The 26,682-nt window shown below is 44.2% G+C and overlaps 1 protein-coding gene across 1 annotated transcript in view; it reads right to left on the bottom strand.

Annotated features, from left to right (window-relative positions):
- The window catches only part of PSD (pleckstrin and Sec7 domain containing), an 809,922-nt gene that overhangs the window by 487,213 nt on the left and 296,027 nt on the right, over positions 1–26,682 (bottom strand). The window contains exon 5 of the mRNA XM_085603917.1: positions 4,086–4,535. Within this exon, the coding sequence (XP_085460043.1) occupies positions 4,086–4,535 (450 nt within the window). The remainder of the gene's footprint in view (positions 1–4,085; positions 4,536–26,682) is intronic.

Raw genomic sequence — 26,682 nt, 5'->3', positions numbered from 1 at the left:
GAGGGCTGCGATTTACTACCTCTCAAGGTTCATCCAGATGTCATCCATTGCTGCTATAAGGTTGGTGTCTGTGCTGTGGTTGGGTCTGAATCCTGACTGAATGGAGATGAGAAGATGGTGTTTGGGGAGGTAGTCGGAGAGACGCTTGCTGGTGGCTTTTTCCAGAACTTTGACTGGGTAGGGAAGGAGGGACATTGGTTGGTAACTGGTGAGTTTTGTCGGGTCATCCAAGGGTTTCTTTAGGTGGACTTTCACAGCTGCATGTTTCATGGTTCTGGGAAGAGGCAGTACTGCTGAAGGTGTGGAGGATAGGGGTGAGGGCCTCGCTGATAAGGATTTCTCCTTTCTTGAAGGGAGGCAGGGGTCCCGAGTGAATGGTCTTCATGATTGTTGTGGTTTCCTCAGTGATAATGGTGTCCCTTACAGTGTTTGTGGTGACTGGGAAACTTCTGAAGAGGGCTCTACATGATTGCGATTTTGTTGCAAAAGAAGTGTGGGAGGTCGCTGCAAGATAGATCTTGCGACGGGTTGATGTTTCCTGTGACAGCTGTGGTGAAGTCTTTGAGGACTGTGAAAATGAGTTTGCTGCTGTTGGAGCTGGAGTTTATTTGTTCAACTAGGGCCTTCCTCTTTGTTTCTCAGATGATCTGGTGGTGCCTTCTCTGGGAGGCATTGAAGGTGTCTTTTTCCACTTCCCCTTTAATGGTTCTCCATTTCCATTCCAGTTGTTTGCAGTGTTGCTTGGTCATTTTGAGGTCCTCTGTGTACCAGCTGATGCTACCCTCTTGGCTCCTTCTAGGAACCTCTTGATGATTGGTGTATGGAAGAAGCTCTTTGCTACGCGTCCTCCAGTGTATGCCACTATGGGTGACAGGCAGACCTTCAGTGATATAGGTGAGCAAGAGATTTAGGTACCTAGTCACTGTTGTGTCCTTTGTTCGCTTTGCCTATGAGCCCGTCCCTGCTGCACAAAGGGACAAACCTGTTCCACTTTGCAGCATAACATTTGCGTGTTGTTGTCTTTCTTGCTTCCCTTACAACCTCCATGCTTCTCTTCTGGAGCCCAGGGTGCCTGAACTCTAAATCCTCAGGAGCTAAGCTTCTATGCGGAGACTGTCTGGTTCCAGGTGTCCTTACTGTATCAATTGGTCGTGGACAGTTGGTAGTCTCATCACTCTGACCTGAAAACCATGTGTGTTTTGCACACTGTGGCACTATTAAGATCAGTGTCATGGGTGACTGTCTGCGCTGGTTTAGTTCTCATGGTGTCAATGGTATTGGGAAAAAGTTTATGCAAATTTCCCTGACCAATTTATTGATGCAGCATTACACTAGGAGAGGTGGTGTGGGTACCTGGACACAACAGTTTGGTCAAAGCCCCCACTAAGGTATCCGTCAGTGCTTAGAAGTGGATTCAAAGATGTCTGCTCCGGTTGAAGCACCTCAGCCAAAAACTTCCTTAACCTCCAAGTTGTGGAGCTGGAGGTCAAGAACTTCGGCCACCCTATGTATCACCATGGCGTTGAAAGCAGATTTCTCTGTGACTGTTCCAGGGGTAGAAAAAAGACCTTTCTCTAGGGAGGTTTTGAGGCCACTAGCCTCCTGTAAGTCCTCGTACCAACTATCATCTTGGTACAGCCTGGCGAATTCATCACCCGTATACAGTAATTATCCAAATATGTCCCCAAAACAGAATGCAGAGTGTTGCAACCTTGTGACAAATCAAGGGGAGGGGATATGATGCGCCGTGGCTGAAGGCCGCGAAAACTTGGGCTGTGCCAGAACCAGTTGCAGGATCGGTTCCAAAGTTGTCTGACTTCGGTTGCGAGATCGAGAAAGGTGGCGCCACCACTGCCCTTGCTGAGGCAAATGGCAGTGGCACGAGGGAGCATAATACAGCTTCGATTTCTTGTGTTTCTTTCCCTTACCTGAGGACTTGGAGCACGAAGAAGACCGACATCTGGAAATGCACTGTGGACTCCGGGAACGGGACCGAGATCGAGACCTTTGATGTGGAGCGTGACTTGTAACAGTCCCGGTGAGGAGTCTTCTTATGTTTGGTGACAAAGTTTCACCTCACGTTCCCGGACGACTTTCGCATTCATCCATGCACAGTTGCTGCAGGCCTTTGAGTTGTCGATCCACCAACAGGCACACCAGATGGTGATCTGTCACAGACATTTGTTAGTAATAGTCCCTGCAGGGCTTAAAACCTGTTGTTTTTTGGGGATAAATCTCATGCACACTAAAGAAAGTTTTGAGGTAACATCTCATAGAGACACAAAGAGAGCTCCATATCTCTGCCTGGAGAAGTGGAAAGAAATGAACTGGAATCAGCACACAGGAGTGGCACCTATATATGTTCCACATGTCACTTCCGGAGGGAAAGGGAGACAGTGCGGAGCCGGACAATGCCACCTTCTGGCATGCAGAGGTATGCTGAATGCTTTCTAGATCCAGTCTGATTCCTGGGAAATATTCAAAAAGTGAGGAATCTGAGGTTAGAAGTCCCTATCAGAAATCCCCTCAGTAATATCACTGCTATCATATCACAACTAAGCTGCTCCAAACCCTACAGTAAAACCCACTGCCTTTCCCCCCTATCTATCAGAGCGCTTCGGCTTATCCTTCCCTCTATTATTTATCCCTGCAAGTTCTGCTACTCAATGTTGTGAACCCTCACTTTTTTTAATGTGCTGCGACCAACAAAGAATTGTGCCAGGTGGTAAACTTGTTTGACGGCTGAATTGTATGTAATCCGAGCTCTACTTGTGGGGTATTGCAGCAATGTTAATGAAACAACACAATTTTTAGATTTTCCAATAAACATGTGTCTATGTCCCAACTTTCAATCTCTGAGAAACACCATGAAGTTTGTTGTTAGCCAGTAGCAATGCTATTTACATACACACTGCTTCACTAACAGACCCAATCAAATGTTGAAACGAAACATTTTTCCAAAGATATTCCTGATGTAGGGCAGGTTATGCCCTCCTCACATCTGGTCATACAGTAACCAAAGCATATTAGCCAAAGGGAAATTGTGAGTTTGTCACTTGTCCTTGCCTCCACAATAGCTATCAGGACTTAACAAGCGGGCCTTCGCTCCATTAAGGCTCTTCCATCCGCATGCTGACTGCAAGTTCAAAAGCATTATCCCGAAAAACAACAAATAAAAGCCAAAAGGGAGTATCCAAAAACACATACTTCATGCTCATCAACACATTAATAAAGAGAAAGAGTAGTACCAAAGTAAGGACTTGTGCGCTCATGGTCAAAGTCTCTTTGCAAAACAAAGTTTTAACAAGCAATACATACAATGTATATTTGTGAACTCCCACTTTGTGGGAGGTTCTATTTTTGGTTGATGCTGAAAAAAGTTCAGTAGCACTTTGGCAGAGTGAAACAAATAAGGAATGTACAGTTTATTGGAAATTTTTAAAACTGTACTCTAAATCAATACATCAATGCTCCTTTTTTGTATTGCCACCTCCCTGCCTGTAAAATACATGTAGGGTTAGATGTACAAAACCATTTTGGGGTTGCAAACCCTGTTATCTGTAAAATTATGTGATTTGCAACACCAAAATAGTGGTCAAGAGGCCAATGCTTGCTCTCCTGGTGTCTTTCCAAATGGGATCTTTTCCTAAAAGCAGCACCTGTTACTGTATGGATTGCAGGCTACTTCAATAATCAAAAGCTTCCCATTTGGGAATGCAAATACAAGGATTGTTGTCTGCTGTCCCTTGCAAGCCACCATCCCTGTGTTCATAACAAAATTGCAGGGTGTGGCAAATAGCAACCTGTCTGATTAATATTTATCAGAGAGGTTGTTCAGTGACCCCTGCGAATGGGAAATTTGTGATGCCAACTATTAGTACATAGAGACCATCACAAAATTACAGAGTTTGCAAGAAGCCCATGTCCAACTTGCACCCATTACTTGATACCTGCCTCTTCGTACATTTGGTCCTAAGGAACATGGTGGGGCACAGCTGCAAAATCATAAAACAATGTTTAAGTATGCTAACTTCTAAACATTCTTTCTGGAGCTCATAATTCAGAAGGATCTTAATTTGACTTACTTCATGACTGTTGATTGCATCATGATAAAGCTATCCTCAGATCTGGCGGGGCTGCGAGTCACACCTTTCGAAGTCCCGCTGCTTACTCCTGGCAGCTCTTCGTCCTCCCTCTCATTCCAGGCAGGGTCAGTGGTGGAGCTGGTCCCTGAATCTGGGTCCAGGTGGGCCAGCGGTGCGAAGTTCTCCTCAATGAGCCGGACATTGTGGCGTATCTCGTCTTGTATTTCCGGAGTAAGAGTGGGCAGGTCAAAGGAGAAGAAACTGTTCTGATTCAGGCCAGGGGAAGAGAGGGCGTCAATGGAATCCAAGCTGGTGTAAGAGGTGCCCTTGGCCCGGTGGGACTCCATGATGCTCTCAAAGTGTTTGCTGAAAGAGTCTGTGCCATCTTCGGAAAGTCGAAGTCCCTGCAGGAATGGCACTGGGGACTTGAGCACAGCTCGGGCATCAGCCCTAAGGAAGGACAAGACAAAATGACAGTAAATAAAACTGAATTGCAAAAATGGCAACCCTTAAAACACATAAGAACAGATGTCCCCCTCTCCAAATGTGTAGGGATGATTAAATAAAACTATACAAACGTAAGCCATAAAAGAACTGGTGGGTCCATCCAAGCTGCAACTTTCTACCTTCTTGTGACAGACCTTGGTTACTCACTTATATCAATCCCTCACTCATTCTGTTTAGTATTTTTAAACTGTCACTTTTTTATTTCATTACTTTTGCTGGAAGGCTGTTCCATGCAATTAGAACTCGTTTGGTTAACAGGTACTGCCTAAGGTTCTGCCCGCTTCCAAATCCTCTCCCTGCCTCCTACCAGTTTCCAATAAATCGAAATATCCACCACCACGGTTTTTCTACGTTCAAATATATCCATTTCTCTTGTCATGGTTTTGTCACATTGCTTAATGCCTTTGCAGGCATACTACATCAGTAGAATACCTCTAATTAATTATTCCCAAACCCACACCCCTTCCTGCTCCTAAGAATTCCTCGACCCCAATTTGCGAATTTGCAGTCGTATCTAAGTTGCTATTTTCTAGATTAAATTGGGGAGCATATTCCCTGTTACACATAAAAAGCCATAAAACAGTGACCAACAGAAGCATCAATCATTTTCAAATGAATACCTAAAAAGAAAGTAATTTGCAGTGTATTGGCTACTGCTCATATTCATCCTCCCTTAAAGTGGAAATGTGATCAATATTTTAAATACAATTAAAGATAGTTGAGCTACTCTTGTTTCTGTCTTAATCTTGGTATGTTTTGCTATGTTTACTGAAAATCTGCATAATTGTATCAGACCCATCACACTCAATTTCTATAAACTTTAGCCCAACAATGTCAGTCGCTGTCTGCAGTACTTCTAATTGAGACAGGACTAAAAAGAATCACGTCGCTCAGTTATATTAACACAGCAGAGTTCACATGAACGCCAAGGATGTCTGTGGCTGAGTGCACGGTTGCCTGTATGTTTATTGGTCTCTGTGCATGGGCATCTATCTATACATGCGTTGGTCTCTTTGTCTATAAAGGCCTGTAGATGTGTTATCTTTGCGAATTCCTCTGTCCATCTCTCACGCCAGTTCTCAGAGCTTGGATCAATTAAGTGCAATTAAGAAACCCATGTACTTGCTGTTGACCTAAGAAACAAAGCAGTTCCAAAACTTCACTACCTTGTCAAGTTCCTCAGTGCTGGGCGTTGAATTTGATGAGGGAAGTGAGGTTGAACAGGGGGCGCCACGCCACGTTTCTACTAGTCGCACAATGCCCTACAGTCTGCTGCACCTGAGTCCACCAATGAGCTATAATGCGCCTGTAGGGTTCCAGCTGCATGCGACACCATACTATGCTGGGGGACTATTAGTCCCACAATGCCCTGCAGTTTACTGCACCTGACGCCAAGGAAGAGGAGCGACCACCATCAATATAAAGCGCCTGCAGGGTTCCTGCAGCGCAAGACATGCATAAGCCACGCTGGGCCAAGGGCAGGTCCATCTTCGCCCCCATGGAGAAGGCTGGGTTGAGCCTTACATCATCGCTTCTTGACCCAAGCTCTAAAGAACAAGTCACTAATCTTCAGTAATGCCTTATTTGGTAAAAACTCTCTCAAGCCACAGATTCATTACCTTAGTATTTTTCCGAAGGTGTCAGACTGGATCTAAAAATTCATGAGCTACACCCCTGCTTGCCGGTAGGTGGCATCGTTGAGCTCCGCGTCGATGTCAGTCATGCCGGAAGTGACGTGCATGGTGCCTATAAAGGTGTCACCCAGTGCACTGACATCAGTTTCTTTTTGGGACTTACCACGCCAGAAGCATGGAGTCACAAACAATGCTGATGCACTGGTGTGCAGTGCTAAGTGCTCAAGAAGGGTAACCCTATAAAGAAATCAGTTTGCAAAGCAGGGAGGATCGGTAAATGTGATCTGATAGTGACTTCTGTTTGCAGATTCCATACCTTAGAATAGATATCCAAGTAGCAGCTCCCCATAGGTGGATTTGTGAAGAGATTAGTCAAAAAAAGATCCTGCAGTACTGAACGAGCAAAATGCCCATCACGACAGACCAAAGTGCAGTGAAAACCATGTTGCTGCCAAACAGATGGGCAGGACAGGGACTCCACGACCTAATATAATGGCCGCAGCCATAGCTCTGGTGGAATGAGCGTGCAAGCCCTCAGAGGTTGCTTTTTAGCCAATGTGTAGCAGATGTTTATGCAGAGCTCTGTCCAGTGTGAGATGGTTTGCTTCTGCACAGCCTTTTCCTTCTTTGCCTTGATGTACACAACAAACAGTTGATCATCCACCCGGAACTCTATGGCCGATCAAGGTAGAACAACAATACTCTTTTTGGGTCGAGCGATGGAGTCTCTCTTCTTCTTAAGAAGGGTGAGACGGAGCAAAGGAGGTAGACAAGATGATATTCTGGCCTGTGTGGGAAACCTTCGGAGGGAAGGAGGCACAGATTCTCATAACCAGTTTGTCTGAATAGAAAGTTTTGTAAACAAGGTGCACTGAAAGTTCTTGCAGTTTGCTAACCCTCCTGGCCGATGCTATGGACACCACAACAGACATTTTGATGGTGAGTGGGTGAATTGGGCAGTTGTGAAGTGGCTCTAAGAGCTGACACATGAGAAATATTAAGACCTGATTGAGATCCCATTGGGGCACGATGAATGGTCTTGAAGGGAACAGATGTTGAAGCCTTTTAAGAAACCATGGCACAACAGATGACCTAAACAAAGAAGGTTTGTCTGCCAACCGCAAGAAAGACAAGATGGCTGACAAATAACCTTTAACAGTGCCCGGAGCAGAGCCCTGCGGGAACAAAGAAAGAACAACAACAAAAACTTGGGTGCAGAAAGAGGGTCAATGTTCTTGAATGACCTCCATGTCACAAATCTGTCCCAACCACAGCTATATACTGTCTTAGAGGAGGGGCTCCTGGCTGCCAGAATAACATCACAGACTTTGAGAGGAAGGTCGAAGGCTGCCAACTGTTACCGTTCCAGTTCCACACATCAAGGAGAAGGGAATGCAGGTTCGGGTGCAAGACCCTGACCTGCTGCTGAAACAGAAGATCCTCCCACAGAGACAACATGATCGGAGGACCATTGCTCTTGTTCAGGAGGAGAACGACTTGGGCCCAGTCTATTCTATTCTTCCTGAGAATTCTGGTCAGGAGTGGTATTAGCGGAAAAGAGTACAGGAGGCCTGAGCTCCATCGGAGATAAAAAGTGAGAGTGAGATGCCTCTGAAACTCCAGCACACAGTACTGCTGTCATTGTGCATTCTTGGTGGTGGAGAACAGATCTAACTGACCAAGGCTCCCTCCAATTTTGAAAGAGATCTTGCACCACCTCCGGATGGAGACGCCATTCGTTTATGTAAAAGAGGCGCAGTTACTGCAAGCCTTGCTTCTCATAAGCAACAACTATAAGTACAAAGTGTGTGTTTAAGCACCGCTTGGAGGTTTTCAAAGCACATAAATAAAAGGCATCATCATTTACAATGTCAATAGCTCAAACTCTTGCAAATGCGAGACCTATTGCATTGCAAATGCTTGTTCTTTATAGCCACCATAGAAAATGGACCCAAAAATGGAGACTACTCTTTCTTACTCCAACCCGATATCTTAATACAGACAAGATCCCCAACATTCCATTTCTTATACTTCACAGAGTGTTTCTGATCATACCTATTTTTATAATTATGTAGTTAGATTTCCCATTAAAACCTATCCATTCTGCTCTTCACATCATTCTCCTTCTTTTCAGAGGAAATTCACACAGGATTGAGCTTGGAAAAACCTCCAGCCCCTTCAGGAGCTTAAAAGGAGACTTCAACATCAGTCTATTAGGAGTGGTACGATGTACCCACCAAGTCTCCCGTAGAACATCTTTAAGATACTCTCTTGTCTATTGCCATCTGAGCACACAATTTCACTGTAAGGTCATTTGCCTGTGGTAAGTACTGAAGTACTGGGTTTTTAAAGCCCAGCGGTGCAGGGGAACACACCCTAAGACTTCGAGTTCTTCCTGTTTCAGACCCACAGAAACACAGAGTCTTCTAGGTGAAGTCAAAGATCGATTTATTGGCTGCAGACCAATTACAGGTATCCGAGAAGTACAACACAATGTATGTTCTCAGGAGACTGCTTAAACTTACAGAAACAGGCTTCTCCTTAAATACAAAATATCATGCTTCAGGCACACATTCCTCGTTTTACGATATGGTCATTCACATGTATTCATTACAAACGAAAAGGCAGAGTCATGATGACCATCCCACATTCCAGTTAAGCCAGCCCACAATTATTTACCCAGCGAGGCTCAGATCCCACATCAGATATCAACAGGCCCCAATAAACACGGGCATCTCCTGTTTGTAAAACAAGCCATAAAGCAGAAAGAGTCAGGTGTGAAAGAGATTAGCCGGAGACTTGTGTTCATGAAGAGGCTTTATGGTGTGTCAAACCCTGATGCTAATCACAGGTGGCCGTAGGACGGGGAGCTCGTGGGACCGGACTGACCTGGGGCGGTGGAGCCAAGTCGCACAGGTCACAGAGAAGTCAAAGGAAGGCACATGTGTTCTAAAGGCCCGTACTTGTTCGTAATGTGTAGCCTATGTGAGGGCAACCATAAGATGGCCACCGCTCTAAGATGGAACCCACGAAGTCAATGTGTAACATCGTATACATAGTGCATTTATCGATGAAATGTTATACAAAGCACTTGTACATACCGCATTGACCATTCGCGGTTCGCTAATACCGGAATAGACAGGGGTAGGGCCCTGCCTCCTACGCGGTCCCAAATTTTAAAGTACCACAGACCCTCCTTTTGCCCTTACATAGGCAATACCTATACTCATATCAATCCGAGTCCAGGTCTATATTCATGAAGTCATGGAGATGTTGCTGTAGCATCATCCTATTGCTTAGCTCGTCCCTCGATACAGGTTTCCTTACACATAATGTAGCACAGAGGCCACATATCGCAGGAGCACACTGTATACACAGACAAAACAGGAAAAGAATGGCTAAGATCATTCCAATGACCATCAGAATCTTCCAACCCCAGGCAGATATCAGTTCCCAGAACCACCCCACCAGTGACCAATCTCCTTTATCCACGTGAATAGATTCAGATATTTTATGCAGTTTGGAGATGGCTTGATAAACTGTTGGAGCGTTATCTGGTATGAAAATGCAACAGCTAGATTGGATGACTTTACATACCCCACCGCGGTCTGCAAGTATGACGTCTAGAACCATACGGTTCTGCAAAGTCATGAGGCGATCCGCTTGGAGCTCAGCTGTCAAATTACCAAGGGCACCAGCCGTAACATTAACAGTGGATTCAACCACACGAGTCAGTTGTCTCAGGTTCCTACTATTGACCATAGGTCCCCAAAACGGCAGGAAACCCAAAAAGAAGTCTCCCGCTTCCTGACCGGCAGTATCCTCCTTACTAATCACGCCTCTTACAACTCTGGTCTTGTGATAATCAGAGGCAGCAGTAAATGTTGGCGGTAGCAAATTTGCAATATAACATGTGCCCGAGAAATCAGGGGGCAACCATGTATATGCTCGGTCATTGCAGACAAAATATGTACCCTTGGCAGCCAAAAACGCAGGGGAAAACTGTGATGGAAAAGTGTACTTTCAGTACAGTCACTTTTACCCAGTTGAGCTCTTGGATTCTGACCATTACCTTGTTAACAGAACCGACCTATGTGGGGTACGACCCAAATTGGGGATGAGATTTTTCGCTGCCTTTCACCCAGACTAATGCTATACCCCGTCGCGTTCCAACCTACATAAGCTCGCAATTCATCCTTGGGAATAGGTGAGTATGCGTCGATATCTCTGCTCATATCGGCAACTCCTTTCATTAAAGCTTTATTATTGGTGCTAGGTCTGATGGAACGCGGTTGTCGCGGGGAGTAGGCATCTAATGCAAAGAGAAACATGGTCTGGAATGCCCATGACGATCCATTATAGCTAAACGGCAGCACTAGATAAGGAATACCCTTGTTAATGGTATGTGGCATTAAACCACACACCCAGCAATTGGTTGTATTCATGACTAGCTGGTGCTGGTGCTGGTGCAGGAGTTGAATGAATGAATTGTTTACAAACTCGGAACGTCTAGCTTGTTCGTGTTCAGGCAGAGGGTGAAAAGAGTGCAAGGAGGCAGTTGGAGGAGGTATAGGTTGTACAGTGGGTGCAAATGGCTCTTGAGAGGAGAAGAATACATAACCTACAGTAAACACCATCATACTAAATAATACAAACAGACATAATAACACAAAACGTTTGCTCTTCATTATTCTACATATTTTCGTTTTAAAGTTCATTTCCTCAGCGGGTCTCTCCATCTTGAAAAACTCCATCCTCTAATCGTGCCGCTCGCGGCGGGTGAGTATCTTCTGCTAAGGAGTATGCCTGTCAGTCCAGGGAACGCCCTAGACCAACCAGAACAGTTGACCTAACGTCTTCGGCCTGTACCCCAAAGTCTTGGCACCGCGACCCTGCGGCTGAACCCGGATGGTGGTTCGAAAAACAAAAATCAAGAAAGTCCTTCAGATGGGAGAGCTATAATATCAAAAACAAAAAGGTAAGGGAAAGGAATATTTATTTGTCCATAGGCCTTGGTCTCAAGTTGTAGCGGAAACGGCCAGGTACTGTCTGGTCTTGAAACAAGAGTTCAGGGTCTGTGGTGTCCAATCGAATTGACGGTGGCACAGCTTCTTGCAAAATATCGTCACTTTCTTGTGCTGAAGTTGTGCCTCTCACGCGTGCATCACTGAATGGTACAAAACGGTGTACAGTGTCTGTTTCAGAATCAGCGATACCCTCCTGGACCCACTGGTCATATGGTAGAGGCAAAGGGATCCGTTTACAGTGGGCGCCGTGAATCCAATTATTTTTCCCTTTTACTCGAACCGCTGATCTTGTCGATAGAAGTACGAGGTGAGGGCCAATCCAACGGGGCTCATCGTTGCTCTTTCGCTGGAAATTCTTCACGAGAACCCACGTGCCAGGGTCGATATGGTGTCCTGGAGCTTCAGAGGCCTGGGGGAGAGTATCATGCACCTGTTGGTGTAAAACACGCAATTAACCGTCAATTCATACAGATAGTCAAGCAGTACTGGATGTTCGATTTCGCTGAATTTTGTCGGTCTTGGCACACCCCATACATTGGCCGGGCGGCCAAAAATGATCTCGTATGGGCTAAGTCCCACTCGTGAGTGTACGGTCATTCTGGTGGATAGGAGTGCTAAAGGCAGAGCGTCAGGCCATTTAAGACCGGAGCTCGCCTGGATTTTGGCCAGTTTGAGCTTTAGAGTGCCGTTGTAGCACTCTACTAATCCAGCTGATTGGGGGTGATTTGCAGCGTGGAACTTTTGCTTGATCCCTAACCCCTCACACACATTCTTCATCACTCGACCCACAAATTCACTCCCATTATCACTCCACACCATTCTTGGCATTCCAAACCTAGGGAAAAATTCTTTCACAAGGGCTTTGGCTGTGGATAAAGCAGTGTTGTCTTTTAGGGGATATGCTTCTATCCATTTTGAAAAAGCGCAAACAACAACCAGTACATATTTCAAGTTGTTGCACCTTTCCATGTGGATAAAATCTAGCTGCAAAACCTCAAATGGATATGATGGAGGCGCAAAATGACCAGCTGGAGTTGGAGTTCCCCTACCAGGGTTGTATTTCAAACATACCATACAATTCTTGACCACATTCTCTGCACACTTGGGAATTCCAGCGTTCTGCCATACTGGAGCCAACAACTTACAGATTCCTTTCACGATGATATGTGCCATTCCATGTGCCATAGTAACCACTGGAAGCACATATGCATCAGGTAGCAACCATCGCCGATGTTCTGACAAATCAACCCAACAACCATTCTCATCCAATTTACCCGTACTTTCTCTCCACTTGCTCAACTCTTTCTCTGTGGCTTCAGCTTGAAGGGACTTCACACTCTCTATCGTGTCTTCACACATTCCAACATCACCAACCCATCTTGCAAGGCCTGCAACATACATTCGAGTCTTCACATCTTTTGCTGTTTCTTTCGCGATTTCGTCAGCAAATGCATTACCACGACCAACATCATCAGTGACTTTCTTGTGCGCACTGCATTTCATAATTGCAACTTGTAACGGTAGGGTCAGTGACTCAAGGAGATCATTCACCAACTTGCCATTCTGAATTTTAGCTCCATGCGAAGTCAGGAACCCACGTTCTTTCCACAATCGCCCAAAACTATGAGCCACGCCAAAGGCGTACTGGCTGTCAGTATATATGTTCACTTTCATTCCTTCAGACAACACGCATGCTCTTGTAAGGGCGATTAATTCTGCTGCTTGAGCCGAATTATGTGGCACACGTGCAGTTTCAACAATCGTGTGCAAAGTCGTGATAGCATATGCAGCAGTCGTATCACCATTCGGGAGCTTGAAGCACGAACCATCCACCCATAAAGTACCATCACACTCAGTTAGGGGAGTATCTTTAAGATCTATTCTTCCTTTCGTCTCTTCTTCTGTTCTGAACAGACAATCATGTTGCTCAATCTCATCTATGTCTGCTGGAATCGGCAACAATGTAGCTGGATTCAACGTGTTGCATCTCTTTATGTGTATATGGTTTGCCAACAGTGTCAATTCATATCCTGACAATCGCGCACTAGTTAAGTGCTGTGTCTTGGTCCTGTTTAACAATGTGTCCACAGCATGTGGAACCATTACAATCAATGTATTATCCATCACTAGTCCAGCAGACTGTCGAATAGACATAGCTGCTGCGCCTGTAGCTCTCAAACAACTTGGCAATGCCCTCGCTACCGGGTCCAAGGTTGACGAAAAATATGCGCATGGACGCGGTCTGTCGCCAAAAGGCTGTGTTAACACTGATAATGCGCAACCGTCCTTTTCGTGAACATACAATGTAAAAGGCTTGCTGTAGTCAGGGGTACCCAACACAGGAGCTGAACATAATGCATTTCGCAATTCCCAAAAACTTTTCTGACACTCTTCAGACCATGGGACAGGATTCGGTGTGTCTTTACATGTTAATGCTAACAAAGGTTTTGCCAGCAAAGAGAAATTCGGTATCCAATGCCTACAGTATGAAGTAATGCCCAAGAAAGCACGCACTTCTCTCTGTGTTCTTGGCACGCTCAATTGTGCAATGGCTTGAATTCTTTCTGGGGTCAGTTTCCTTCCCTCCTTCGATAAGAGATGACCTAAGTAGGTCACTTCTTGTCGACAATATTGCAGTTTTGAGAGAGACACTTTGTGATGAAAGGCAGACAAATGACGCAACAATGACAAAGTAGCTTCTTTGCAAATCTTTTCAGTATCCGCGGCGATTAGCAAATCGTCAACGTACTGAATAAGGATAGCGCCACTAGGTAAAACAAGTGCATCAAGCTGCGCTTTTAAAGCTTGACTGTATATTGATGGACTTTCACAGTAGCCCTGTGGAGCGCATTTAAAACGGAAGCTTCGACCTCCTAAACTAAAGCCAAAAATGTCTCTGCTCTCCTCTGCAATTGGGATGCTAAAGAAAGCATTCTTTAAATCGATCACTGAGAACCATGCAGCGGAAGCTGGAATCATAGTTAACAAGGCAGTTATATCAGGGACAACTGGAAACTGTGGCACAACAATCTTATTTACCTCTCTAAGATCAATCACAAATCTGTAAACAGGTGGCTGTGAAGGGTCCGTTCGTTTTAAAACAGGTAAAACAGGACTGTTGCAAACGTTGCCTCTTGTTTCTTCAATTACACCCTTTTTAATCAAATCGCTGACAATTGCTAACAACGCTCTCTGACCTTCATTGGAGATCTTGTACTGGGGAATGCGTGGCAATCTGACATTGGCTTTCAAAGTGACCACGTATGGCGGTATTTCCAAAAGACCCACATCATTGGGACCAGTAGCCCAAAGGACATCCGGAAGGGATGACAATTCAGGCGGCAATGCATTCTTTGACAAATATATTGGGGAAATCACTTTCTTACCTAATGTAAGTTGTACTCCTGAGGGAGAACAATATAGCGTTGCATGCAATCTTTTTAACAAATCCAATCCTAACAGATTTTCACCACAACCTGTCGTTAGGATGAGGGGTGCTTTTAGCTCACAAGGTCCAACAGAAAGGGGCATAGGACTAGAAATCGGGTTCCTAACTGGGGCGCCAGAAAAACCTACTGAAACATTCATTTCGCCAGACAAAGGCGCGCCAGGGAGTTTTGAATGCATAATTGAACTCTTTGCAGCACCAGTGTCCAGCAGAAAGGGCTCTGTTACACCCGCTGTCATCACCTTAACATACGGTCCACTCTGATCCACTGGCACTGAAACAACTCCCTCTCTATGTCTATGGCTGTCCTAGTAATCATTACCTTCCACATTGTCGTCTTCTACATAATATTCATTATTATAGTACTGAGCTGTGTTACCAGTTGCATTGGCTTGCTGATCAAAGCTATTTATCGTATTTTGAGGCGGAAGAGGACGCGCGTTCTGGGGAACATTTCCACGCCCTCTACCTCTAGGAGCTTGCTGACCACCTCTACCTCTTGCGCCATACGCATTACTGGTACGCTGCATTAATTTAGGACAACTATACTTAAAATGACCTTCCTCTCTGCAATATGAACATTGATTGGGACCTATAGGGATACGTGGTTGATAATACCCATTCATCTGCTGGTTATTCTGAAACTGTTGGGGTTGCTGATAGATACCTTGGGTTTGCCTATAATTATTCTGTCCTCCACGTGGCGGATAAGCCTGCTGTAAAAGGACCTTCGTTTTCAGTTCTTTCGTTTTCTTGTCTGTTCTATCCTTCTCGTCTTTATCTCTATTTTCGTAATACTGTGCAGTAGCCAGTATTTGCGCTGAAGAGTTAACAGCCCAAGAACTTTCTGAATCTTTTAATTTCTTACACAACTCGGGAAGTAGATTCTGCACAAATTTATCAACAAATAACCGTTGGCCACCTTCAGTACTCATGTCTTGACCACTGTGGTCGATAAACGTTTCTTCAAACCTTGTAAAGAAATCGGACACTGTTTCATCTTTCTTCTGCTTGCATGCGGATAGTTTATCCCAATTCACGCGCATCGCGGGCATTAAAGTTTTCATGTATGTAATAATTCTACCAGGGAGTTCTGCTACCAAAGGGTCAGGCTTGGCACCACCAACTTGTCTAGTGTCTGCAGCAACGATATTAGCCCATGTGCCCCCTAGTTCTACAGCATGATCCGTATTACGGATGGATCCCCATAAAGGCTGTGGAACCACATTCCCGAACAACATATCTATATCAGCCAGATTCATGACACATGAGTCTGCAGTTTGTGATAACTCCTTATAATATCCTGCAGGGTTTTTACGGGGGTCAGGCAATGTCTGTTTAAGCGCTATTACTTCAGATCGTTTCCAAGGGACATGCACCCAAACACGCTGAAAATGTGCTAAGACAGGTGGAACAGCATTTGGATCAGCAGGTCTCCAAACTGGGGGAACCTCACGCATCGGATATTGGCGCGCTTTTACCTTCTTCCCCACAGGGAATTCCTGTTCGAACAATGATTGCTGACAATCGCTATTCCTGAAGGACAGTAAAGTCGCAACTGCTTTATCTACATCGGGACCCACAATTGTACCTGTTTCGAAATCAAATCGCACGCGACACAATTCCTGCGGGATTGTGTTTGAACCATGATCCTCCAATTCCTCAGAGAGGAATTCACACATTTTGTCAAACACATACCTCTGTTTCGGGGCATCCCATTGGTGAAAAACGTTGACAACTGATTCCACCTCATAGAGTGAAGGGAAACCAATCCACCTACGCGCCAGATGATCTAACACCTCTTTCTCTTCAGGACCAGGCAGCTGACTGCGCAATTGCTTACGTTGTAAACCAGGGGTCACACTAGATGACCCAAAGAGAGGCGACATTAAACTAGTAACTACATTAGCTAGACGTTGTCGTGCTGAAGGAGAAGTTGAGGCGTAAACGGGGGGAAAGACAGAGGGAAGAAAAGAGGATGCAGATACAGGTACCTGGGTAGTGTAAGAAAGAGCGCCAGGGGAGGCAGCTGATGTGCTAGGCAAAGTCGCAGGAAGCGCGGGGGCAACAGGTAACAAAACTGGCGGCTCTTGAGAGGGCTGTACTGTAGCGATAGGAGCCAGCTGAAGAGGAGCTGGCGGCTGTGGTAAGGCTTGCGGCACATTAACTGGAGGCTGCACATTCACGAGCTGTGGAGGCGCTGTGGCATTTTGCGCATACGGGGGTGGTGAACTTAGCAAATGGGACATTAGGGAATCCTTTTCTTTCTCTTTTGTCTCATCTTGTACAAGGGGTGACAAAACTGGGTAACATTTATCGATCCCTAGTTTGCGCTGTCTATGTAACTGTTCATTCATTTGTTCCCCCTCATTATCTTTAAATTGCACAGCTGCTTGCATCATTGATCTACCTCTTTCTCTCTTATTCCTTTTCGCTAGCTTAATTTCCTTCTGTTTGGCTTCCTTTCGCCATAGGCGGAAAGAATCAAACATTGCCGGCCCGGCTTTCTTTTTAAACAATTTAACTTCCAAATTATCTAAGATATCTGTGTCGAAACTACCATTTTGGGGCCATTTTAAAACACCGTCCTTTCTGGTGTATCGGATCCATACTTCATTATATGCAATGGGGCCCACGCCATGTTTGACATAAAGCTCATAAGTTGGAGTTCCAATTGGAGGAACCGGACATGAATCCTCTAATTGGGAATCCCTTCTACAACCCAAACAAAACAATCTTCCAAATACACTAGAACCAGGCATCTTCGCTCACTAGTCTAGTTTCAAACTTCAAAGGATTATCAAATACGATAGTCTCGTGAATACACGAGTCCTCTGGCTTTGGCACTTGCAAGTTCCAAATCAAAGCGATCCCGAAGGATACCAAATTCCCGAAGGATACCAAACAAACTGGGAGACGCTCCACTTATACTTAACTGAATATCGATGATCGATGGCGTCACCAGAAGACTCTCTCGATTGTTTCGCTCTACCAAAATCGTCAAGGGTCCAAAACAGGGCGATTAATCAGGGCATCAGTCCTTCGTAGCCGTCGGGGCGCGTAGAACCTCGCAGAAAAGACTTTCGGACCACGTCGACATGCAGGGGTCGATAAAGTGGCGGCCTTCCTCCGGAATTTCCACACGAAGCTCCTCACGAACCTCTGGCTTGGACCGGTACCGCTGAAATCGCCCCGAGTTGGGCGCCAACTGAAGTACTGGGTTTTTAAAGCCCAGCGGTGCAGGGGAACACACCCTAAGACTTCGAGTTCTTCCTGTTTCAGACCCACAGAAACACAGAGTCTTCTAGGTGAAGTCAAAGATCGATTTATTGGCTGCAGACCAATTACAGGTATCCGAGAAGTACAACACAATGTATGTTCTCAGGAGACTGCTTAAACTTACAGAAACGGGCTTCTCCTTAAATACAAAATATCATGCTTCAGGCACACATTCCTCGTTTTACGATATGGTCATTCACATGTATTCATTACAAACGAAAAGGCAGAGTCATGATGACCATCCCACATTCTAGTTAAGCCTGCCCACAATTATTTACCCAGCGAGGCTCAGATCCCACATCAGATATCAACAGGCCCCAATAAACACGGGCATCTCCTGTTTGTAAAACAAGCCATAAAGCAGAAAGAGTCAGGTGTGAAAGAGATTAGCCGGAGGCTTGTGTTCATGAAGAGGCTTTATGGTGTGTCAAACCCTGATGCTAATCACAGGTGGCCGTAGGACGGGGAGCTCGTGGGACCGGACTGACCTGGGGCGGCGGAGCCAAGTCGCACAGGTCACAGAGAAGTCAAAGGAAGGCACATGTGTTCTAAAGGCCCGTACTTGTTCGTAATGTGTAGCCTATGTGAGGGCAACCATAAGATGGCCACCGCTCTAAGATGGAACCCACAAAGTCAATGTGTAACATCGTATACATAGTGCATTTATCGATGAAATGTTATACAAAGCACTTGTACATACCGCATTGACCATTCGCGGTTTGCTAATACCGGAATAGACAGGGGTAGGGCCCTGCCTCCTACGCGGTCCCAAATTTTACCCCATTGTCTTTCACCAACTGTTTAGGGGCTACTACATTGGCAAATTAATTCCCAAAACAATGTAGAACAACTGCTGTGCTTGAAGTGCTCACATCTAGTAGAGACTAGAGAAGTAACACATACTGCTCATCAGCTGGTGGTAACAATTCAAAAGGACCCATGATATCCAGGCTCAACTTCTTCCGTGGTTTGTCAGGAGTCACTTGTGACTTATCATTGGTAGCACACATGTAATACCCCTTGACTACACATTCCACCTGTTGATCAACACCAGGCCACCAATATATTTCTCTCACTCTTGCTTCAGTTGGATTCCTTCCCAAATGTCTCACATGTGCTAGATTAATCACTTAAGATCTCATCTCTGCGGGAGGAACCAATCTCTAACCCCTCAACAATTAACCCCATTCAAACGTCAACTCATGTCTCACATTCCAAAAGGAGCGCATTGCTGGATCTAATGACCTACGATGAGGCCAACCTTAAGTAAGTAAATAAGTATAGCCTTGTACAGCATCCAAATGCCTGTCGGTGTCTTGGCGCTGTCCAGACAGAAACCTTCCAAGAAAAATGGAGACCTATTTAGTTAAGGAAAAAAAAGGCCATGTTTTCAACTGCTTCCTGAATTTTACTACATCTGACTGGGCTCTAAGATGGTCTGGCAGTGAGTACCACCATTTACACGTAGTGTGGAAAAAGCTTTTACCTTCCCATCGGGCCTCTTTTAATTCAGAGTTTCACTGCCATTCTTGCTGAGCTGGATCGAAGATTATGAGTGGGTAAGTACCATTGAAAAAGTTTTTGAAAACAGTCATGGACAACCTTGTGAAGAGCGTTATGGACCCAACATAGGGCCTTAAACGTAATCAACTCGCTCACTGGCAGCCAATACATACTGATAACGGTTTGAGAAACCGAGCTGAATTTTGGGAGTTTCATCAGTACCTTGCAGCTACGTTTTAAAGGATTTCAAGTTTATTCACTAGGCGTTGCTGGGTACCCACACACAGAGCATTACAATAGTCCGCCCTTAAGATGACTAGGGCCACAAAAACTGTTTTCTAAACTCTTAGGGATAAAAGGAAAGATTTTTCTCAAAATTCTTAATGTGAAAAAACAGGAAAATGTAACCTGATTAATATGTTCAGAAAAGCACGCTTTGCTTTGAAAAGTAGCCCTACATTTTTGCCTTTTTGGACTGGACTTGAACAACATAGTTTTCAATGACTGACCAAGTAACATCACTCGCCTTGGAATCTTCCTATAACAGTTGAGACAAAGCACTCTCCATGTCCCAACACACTGTTTGAGTCTCAATAGTTCCCACATCATCCTCTCTTTCCACTGGCAGACGTGACAAACAACCAGGAGACTTATTCTTAAGTCTTGGTAGATATTTATTTGGAATTTAAATTCTTCCAATTCCTCACTCCATCTCTTCAGACAAGCTGTTAGTCTCTCACTCCCTTTACAGAAGAAAATTTGAACAAGAGGACGATGGTCCGTTTTAATATTAAAAGGTGAACCTCAAAGATAGAATTAAAAATTATGTGTTGCTTACACAACAGTTAATGCTTTCTTCTCGATCACCACATAATGATTCTCCGCCTTTTTCAGTGCTCTTAAAGCCAAAGCCACCACCCTTTCTTCTCCATCATACTTGTACAGAGCAGCCTCCAAAACCTTCAGGCTCATATCTGTAGTCAAAACAGTCTTTCTTTTTAATATCAAATTGCCCTAGACTAGGCATTTTACTAATCTCCTGCTTGACTGCTCTGAACACATTCTCACACGCTGTTGACCAACAAAAAGTTGTACCTTTCATAAGCAATAATCTGACTGGTTCCACCGCACTCAGAAATCCCTTGATTAACTTGGAATATATTCGGCAAACCCTAAGAATGATCTTACTTTGTCTTTATCGCCCAGAAAGGGAGCTTTCACTAAACTGTCAACTAACTCAAACTTTGGTTTCACTCCTTCACCTCAACTCATATGCCCAAGGTATGTAAATTATGGTACTTTGAGCTTACATGTCTCCCTTTTTTACAGTCAATTCACTTTCAGCTAATTTGTTCAACACCAGTCGCAAGGTCTCATCATGTTCACTTTCATCTATGCCGTAAATCAAAATATCATCTAGGAAAACGAACACTTCTGAAGCACCTTCCAAAACAATCTTCATAATCCTCTGGACACTGGACACAGGCAACAGCGGGAACTAGCCCAAAAGGCATCCTTCTGAATCTGTAGGCACCCAACAACGCAAACAACCAAGTCAAATCACTCAGTTCCTCATACAACATCACCTGGTCATAAGCGGAAGACAGATCAAGGATACTGAAAATATTGGCCCCTGACATCATGGTAAGAGACTCAGGAATGTTAGGTAACAGTTGACGATCGACCCAAATGCATGAATTAAGATTTCTACGATTAACACACATGTATAGTCTTCCCACAATCTTTGGGAGCCAACACCATGGGCACCAACAATTCTAACGATTCAATTTCTTTGATGACACCTGCTTTACTCATTCTGCTCAATGTCACCCTTAATGGTTCCATCATCAGATTGGGCACTTTCTGTACATTGTGGACAATGTGCTTAGCAACCTTTTACAGGACGATGTTGTGCTCAACATTCTTTAATAAGCTCAGTTCATTAGTGAACACCTGCAGAAATTCTGTGGAAATGGCCTCACAGTCAACACCAACATCTCTTGTTCATGAGTATTAGGTATTAAGGGTAATACCCATATCCCGTTGGTGGCACCACTCTATCAAATTATCATCTCTTTTGGCAATATACACCTGTCTGTAGTCACTCTGGCCTAGAAAGAAATGTTCATGATCACACAACCAAGCACATCAATTTAAGTTCCACATAACTCACTGGATTGAAATCTGGGGGATAAAGAAAATGGGTTTGTCTCCAAATCCTATAACCAATCAAGATGTATGGTGTGCCAGAATCAGCCAAAACTATCAACTTCTCTCCCCCAATATCCCCTTCACACTCAGGTATCACCAAGATTCCAGTGTCCAGAACAGGAGAATCACCCTCAACTTTGAGGACTACCCTCCTCACACCATCAGCAACAATGTCAACTATCTTAACTTTCTCAGCCTTACATACAGAAGCATAATGTCCTTTGAATACCCACTTCTGGCAAATAAGAGTTGCTTGCAAAACTGTTGGTACTGTTAGATAAATTCACATCTATAAACACTTCTGTTTTCTGGGAAATTCAGAGAAGGTTTAGATTTAACATTTTAGCCAACGCCCTTTGAATGCTAGTGTCGCACTCTAATTCCCCACCACCATGGGAAATAACATGTATTCTGCAGCCCACACAACAACTATCAGACGTCCGGCTCCTCATTCTACATACTGCTCTCCACAATCTCAATAGCATTCTTAAGAGTAGGATTTGTGGCTAGTAGTTGCTCTTGCACCCTTCACCAACTGATCCCTGATCATAGAGTCAGTGAGATCCCCAAAGTCGCAAGTGTCGGTAAGAGTTTTAAGAGACGCAATATAATTGCAAGACCTTTCAGACTCTCTTTGAATTTTAGAGAAGAACTTGTGCCTCTCCAAAACCAAATTTATACATGGTGCAAAATATTAGTCAAGCATACAAAATGACATTTCATAGACGGCTGCCCCTTTTCAATTGCCAACAGGTATTTCATTAATACTCTCATAAATATTCCTTACTTCAACACCTAGGTTATGCAGTAAAGTTGCTTGTTTCCAGGCAGGGAAAAATCTTTCACCCACAATCGCAACTAAATAAGAATACAAAATCTTCTCCAACATTTCCACAGCAAAAGTTGGTCCTCCTTTTTCAATAAGAAAGCAGGGGGTTGAGAAATATTAGGTACTGACATTCTGAAACAAGATCTCTTTGCTATTCTTGGTGAAAGGAGAAAGAAAAATAACATTGTACATACAATTCCTCTGTACCCAGTTACAGTCCCGTAAAATACTAATGAAAGTGAAACACCATAGCAGATGAACAGAAAGCTAATTCCAGCTCAAAGGAAAGAACAAGCACAGTCGGACGTGTGGCCATTCAATAAATGACAGTAACTGCAGGAAATCACAACGTAGAATGACTTGATGCGAGCAGAGCTCCCAGCGTCACTGTGTGAAAAACAGGCCCATTGTACAATGGCTGCCAACCCGATGGTGGTGCATGTTGGTGACGGAAGCACAGCTCCCAGCGTTACAGTATGAAATGTAAGCTTGCTGCAAGATGGCGATATCTGCAAAGTCATGCCCGAGACTTCTCACGTGTGAGACGCCTATCTTCTGCCCAGCAACCTTGGTGGCACCCACGCACTCTTCCCCACACTTCTACCACACACATGGAGAAACATGCCAGAGACTCCTCACATCTAGCATTCACAGACCTGGATCCTTGATATATCTCCGTAAACAAATTGTTGTCCAGAGATTTTCATTTTTGATTTGTGTTTGTGTATCATTACAGAAGTAATTTAGCTTCGGTAGACATTGCTAATCATGCCGAATTTTATTGGACGACATTTTTAAAAAATGGCAGATGTGTTGCACAGTGATGATTTAATATTTCAGGAGTCATGAGACCTGTATACTTTATTTTGGTGTCAAAACATAGGTTTTGAGGGTCAAGTAGTCTCTATTATGATGTGTCTTAGCCATGATATTGATAAAATATTTTATTATTGTTTTTGTTTCAGGTTTTCTGTTGATCAATTTGGTAAAAATGAGTGAAGCAGGTGGTAGCAGAGGATCTTTACCTCCTGAAAGAGTGTTGCAAACAACAAAATTTGAGGACTCCTTCAACAACAAAAAAATGTGTCATATGCCAAACTAATCCGAAAGAAAAGCTAACATCAACTGCCGCTGGACAGAAGAGAGTTTGAGATGCTGCAGAAATATGGCAAGATGAAGTTCACAAAAGATTAAAACTCACGGGTGAAGAGGATCAAGTATTTTATCATTGTAACAAATAGTACTAGGAAAAAAGCCTGGAAATAAACTAGTCAATTAGCAGAAACCAGTGAATCACAATAAGAATCCGATTCTTCTGAGAAAGAAACGTCAACCAAACCCAAAGTCCATCCCTTAAAAAAATGTATAGCTACCCCTCGTCCACCATCAACAACTGATCAGAAAGCTGTGGATCTTCAATGTGTTATCTGTGGTTTAGCCAGAACAAGGGTAAAGGGATGGACGAAAGAGCAAAGTACAGAGTATGTAAGTCTCAAAGGGCAAACATGTTTTTATCTGCAGCTAGTTTCTTCCAAGATGAAGTTTTCAGCCAAGTAGCTGATCTAAACAGCGAGGTGAATGTATTTTCAGTGGATTTGTATGCCCACCCGAACTGCATGTGTGCATGCATTCGAAAATATGAAAGTGCAATGAGCTCCCAGCAGCAGCGTAACTGCCAGCCTTCAGTTATGTTTGCACTCCTTACTGTACTGATCCATAATGATGAAATTAAGAATTTTTCTGGTGAGAATGTACAATGACAGAATTTGTTTTTGTCAGTCTAACAAAAAGAATAAGTCACTTACTGTGTTATCAGCTGATTTGACTCCTGAAGTTCTTGCTGCCAAAATAAGATCACAGAATGCAGTAGAATCAGCAGGAACCATTTTAAGGAATGTCCTGAAATGTTTAGATTTAGGACTTAATGACACATTTTGTGATGCACATACGTAAACAACAGGAGAGAGAGGGAAAATATAGCAACCACTCTTGGTCCCCCTAGGGAATACTCAATAAACAACAAAAGTGTGAAGCCGAATTGTGAAGGGCTAACAACAGGAGTCACTCATGTTCGTTAGAAGAGCCCTCACTCACCAACCTAGTTGGTGACATGCTTCATCATTGGACTCCCACCAGAGAGGCCGAGTGCCTCTACGGTGTGCTACGACGCCTGACTACAGCGGAGCGGGATATTTTGTTTTTGTGATAAGTGCAAGTGAGGTAAGATTAAAAAGTGTAATGTGCAGTGCATGTGAAGACTGAGTAAATTGGTCAGTCACATCCTGAACGAAAGTGAGGTCTACATGTTTCAGCCTCCAAATGCTTATCACAAGGCTTTCATCAGGACCAGGGACCACGGCGGTATGTACTCTCTAAGGTGCACCCTAACCAGTGGCCTCACGGTTCACAACTGATGCCTTCAGGACTTCTGAACGCGTGAACGACTCTGTAAGAACAAGCATTAACAATGCAATAGGTCTCGCCTTTGATTAAGTTAAAGCTATTTGCTTTGCTAATGGTATTGTATAGCAAAGCAAATGGCTTTGACTTTAACAGATAAGAAGTTAGAAGGCATGGATCAGGTTGGACAAAGCGGGTGTGGATATTTGTGAGGTTGTGTGAGAAGAAAAGAAGGTTTGAAGAAAAGCTGGTAGGGCTAGGTAAGGGTGGGTAAGATCAGGGTACAGGTGGTGAGGTTGGAAAAAAGCTTACTGTGTGTGGGAGGATAAGATGACGCTAGAGATGGGTGATGTGTGACTTGGGAGCATAGATGCCTAAGGTGGGATAACACAGAGGCCAGGATAGAGGAGGTAGAGTAGAATTGTATCTAAGATTGGTGAGGTTGGTGACGATGTTGGTTTGGAAGGGTATGTTGATAATGATGGTGGAACTAAAGGGTGAGGTTGTGTAAGATGGTGGGAGGGATGGGAGAGGTTGTGATTGATGGTGTGCGACATGGGAGAGGTTGGTTAAGGGGTGGGAGGGAACTGTGAGGTTGGATATGTTTTGGACAAGTGCAGGAAGGTTAGATAAGCTGGTGGGAGCGATGGATGAGGTCAGGTTAGATGCCTGTAAGGATGACTGGTAGTGGGGAAGGTAGCAATAGGAGAGGTTGAGGTGGGGTATAAATTTGGTATGGATGGCATAAGATTAGCTAAAATGTTAGTCGAGATGGGTGGGTCAGACAAGATGGTGCTAGGTTACTACTGTGGTTGGGTAGGTTTGGGTGGTTATGGGGTTATTGATACATGACAGTGTAGAAGCAGTATTTGTTTAGAAGTTGGCAGAGTAAGGGGTTTTATAAGGAGCTGGCAGGAGCAGCATTAAGGCCTCCTTCTCCTTATGCACACCTATCAACTCACCCATACTTGTGAGTAAACGTACCAGCTTTGAAGATACCTAGCCTTTTGTGCAAAATAAAATAACTGGCAGTACCTGGCTTAAAGGGGGATAGATTGGCTCTCGTTGGGAGAAAAAAATATTGGACTTATAACAATTTGAGACAGATTGCTGCACCAGTGGGTGCATAGAATTAAGGACTTTGAATGCCTGTATTGCAACATATAATGCATCAAAGCACTGTTATATCCATATAGTTTATAACAAATCAGGCTAGCTCTAGGTATGAGACATTTAGCTTTAACCTAGCAACAAACTACACAATGGGTACGTCGGTGGAGCCGTGTGCGAGGGGGGAGGGTAAAGTATCAAGAGAGAGGTACTTCCAAGAAGAAAAGATGAAAGTAAGCCAGATTTACAGGTGGAACAGGTGATGGATATGAGCTCATCAGAGGAGGTCAGGTACCCATGTGGTAACCCTAATAAAGGTTTTGGACAAGGAAAGTAATTGTAATGGAACACCTGCTGCTAGAACTGAATCAAAGTTATCGCTGCTGACGGTCAAGAAATTGAATCAATTTTAAACCAACAACATGTTTCCTAAACCTGGTGATGCACTGTGAGCATTCAAAGATGCATTGGGAGATGGTGTCAGTAAAGGTTGCTGCACTTGTGAAAACGGTAATTGCCAACCCCTATTTGAAGTCTCTGCTCTGGTGACAAATGCACTGCTGTTGTCCAAGTGAATATATCACAAGTAGTCTCTTGCACTAAAGTAGAATCTGTAAAAACAAACTGAACGGTACTTAACATGTTACTT

This window comes from Triturus cristatus, chromosome 1_2 (genome assembly GCF_964204655.1).
Source record: "Triturus cristatus chromosome 1_2, aTriCri1.1, whole genome shotgun sequence".
Classification (NCBI taxonomy): domain Eukaryota; kingdom Metazoa; phylum Chordata; class Amphibia; order Caudata; family Salamandridae; genus Triturus; species Triturus cristatus.
The sequence above is the reverse complement of the archived record's forward strand: the minus strand, read 5'-3'. Positions and strand labels throughout refer to the sequence as shown.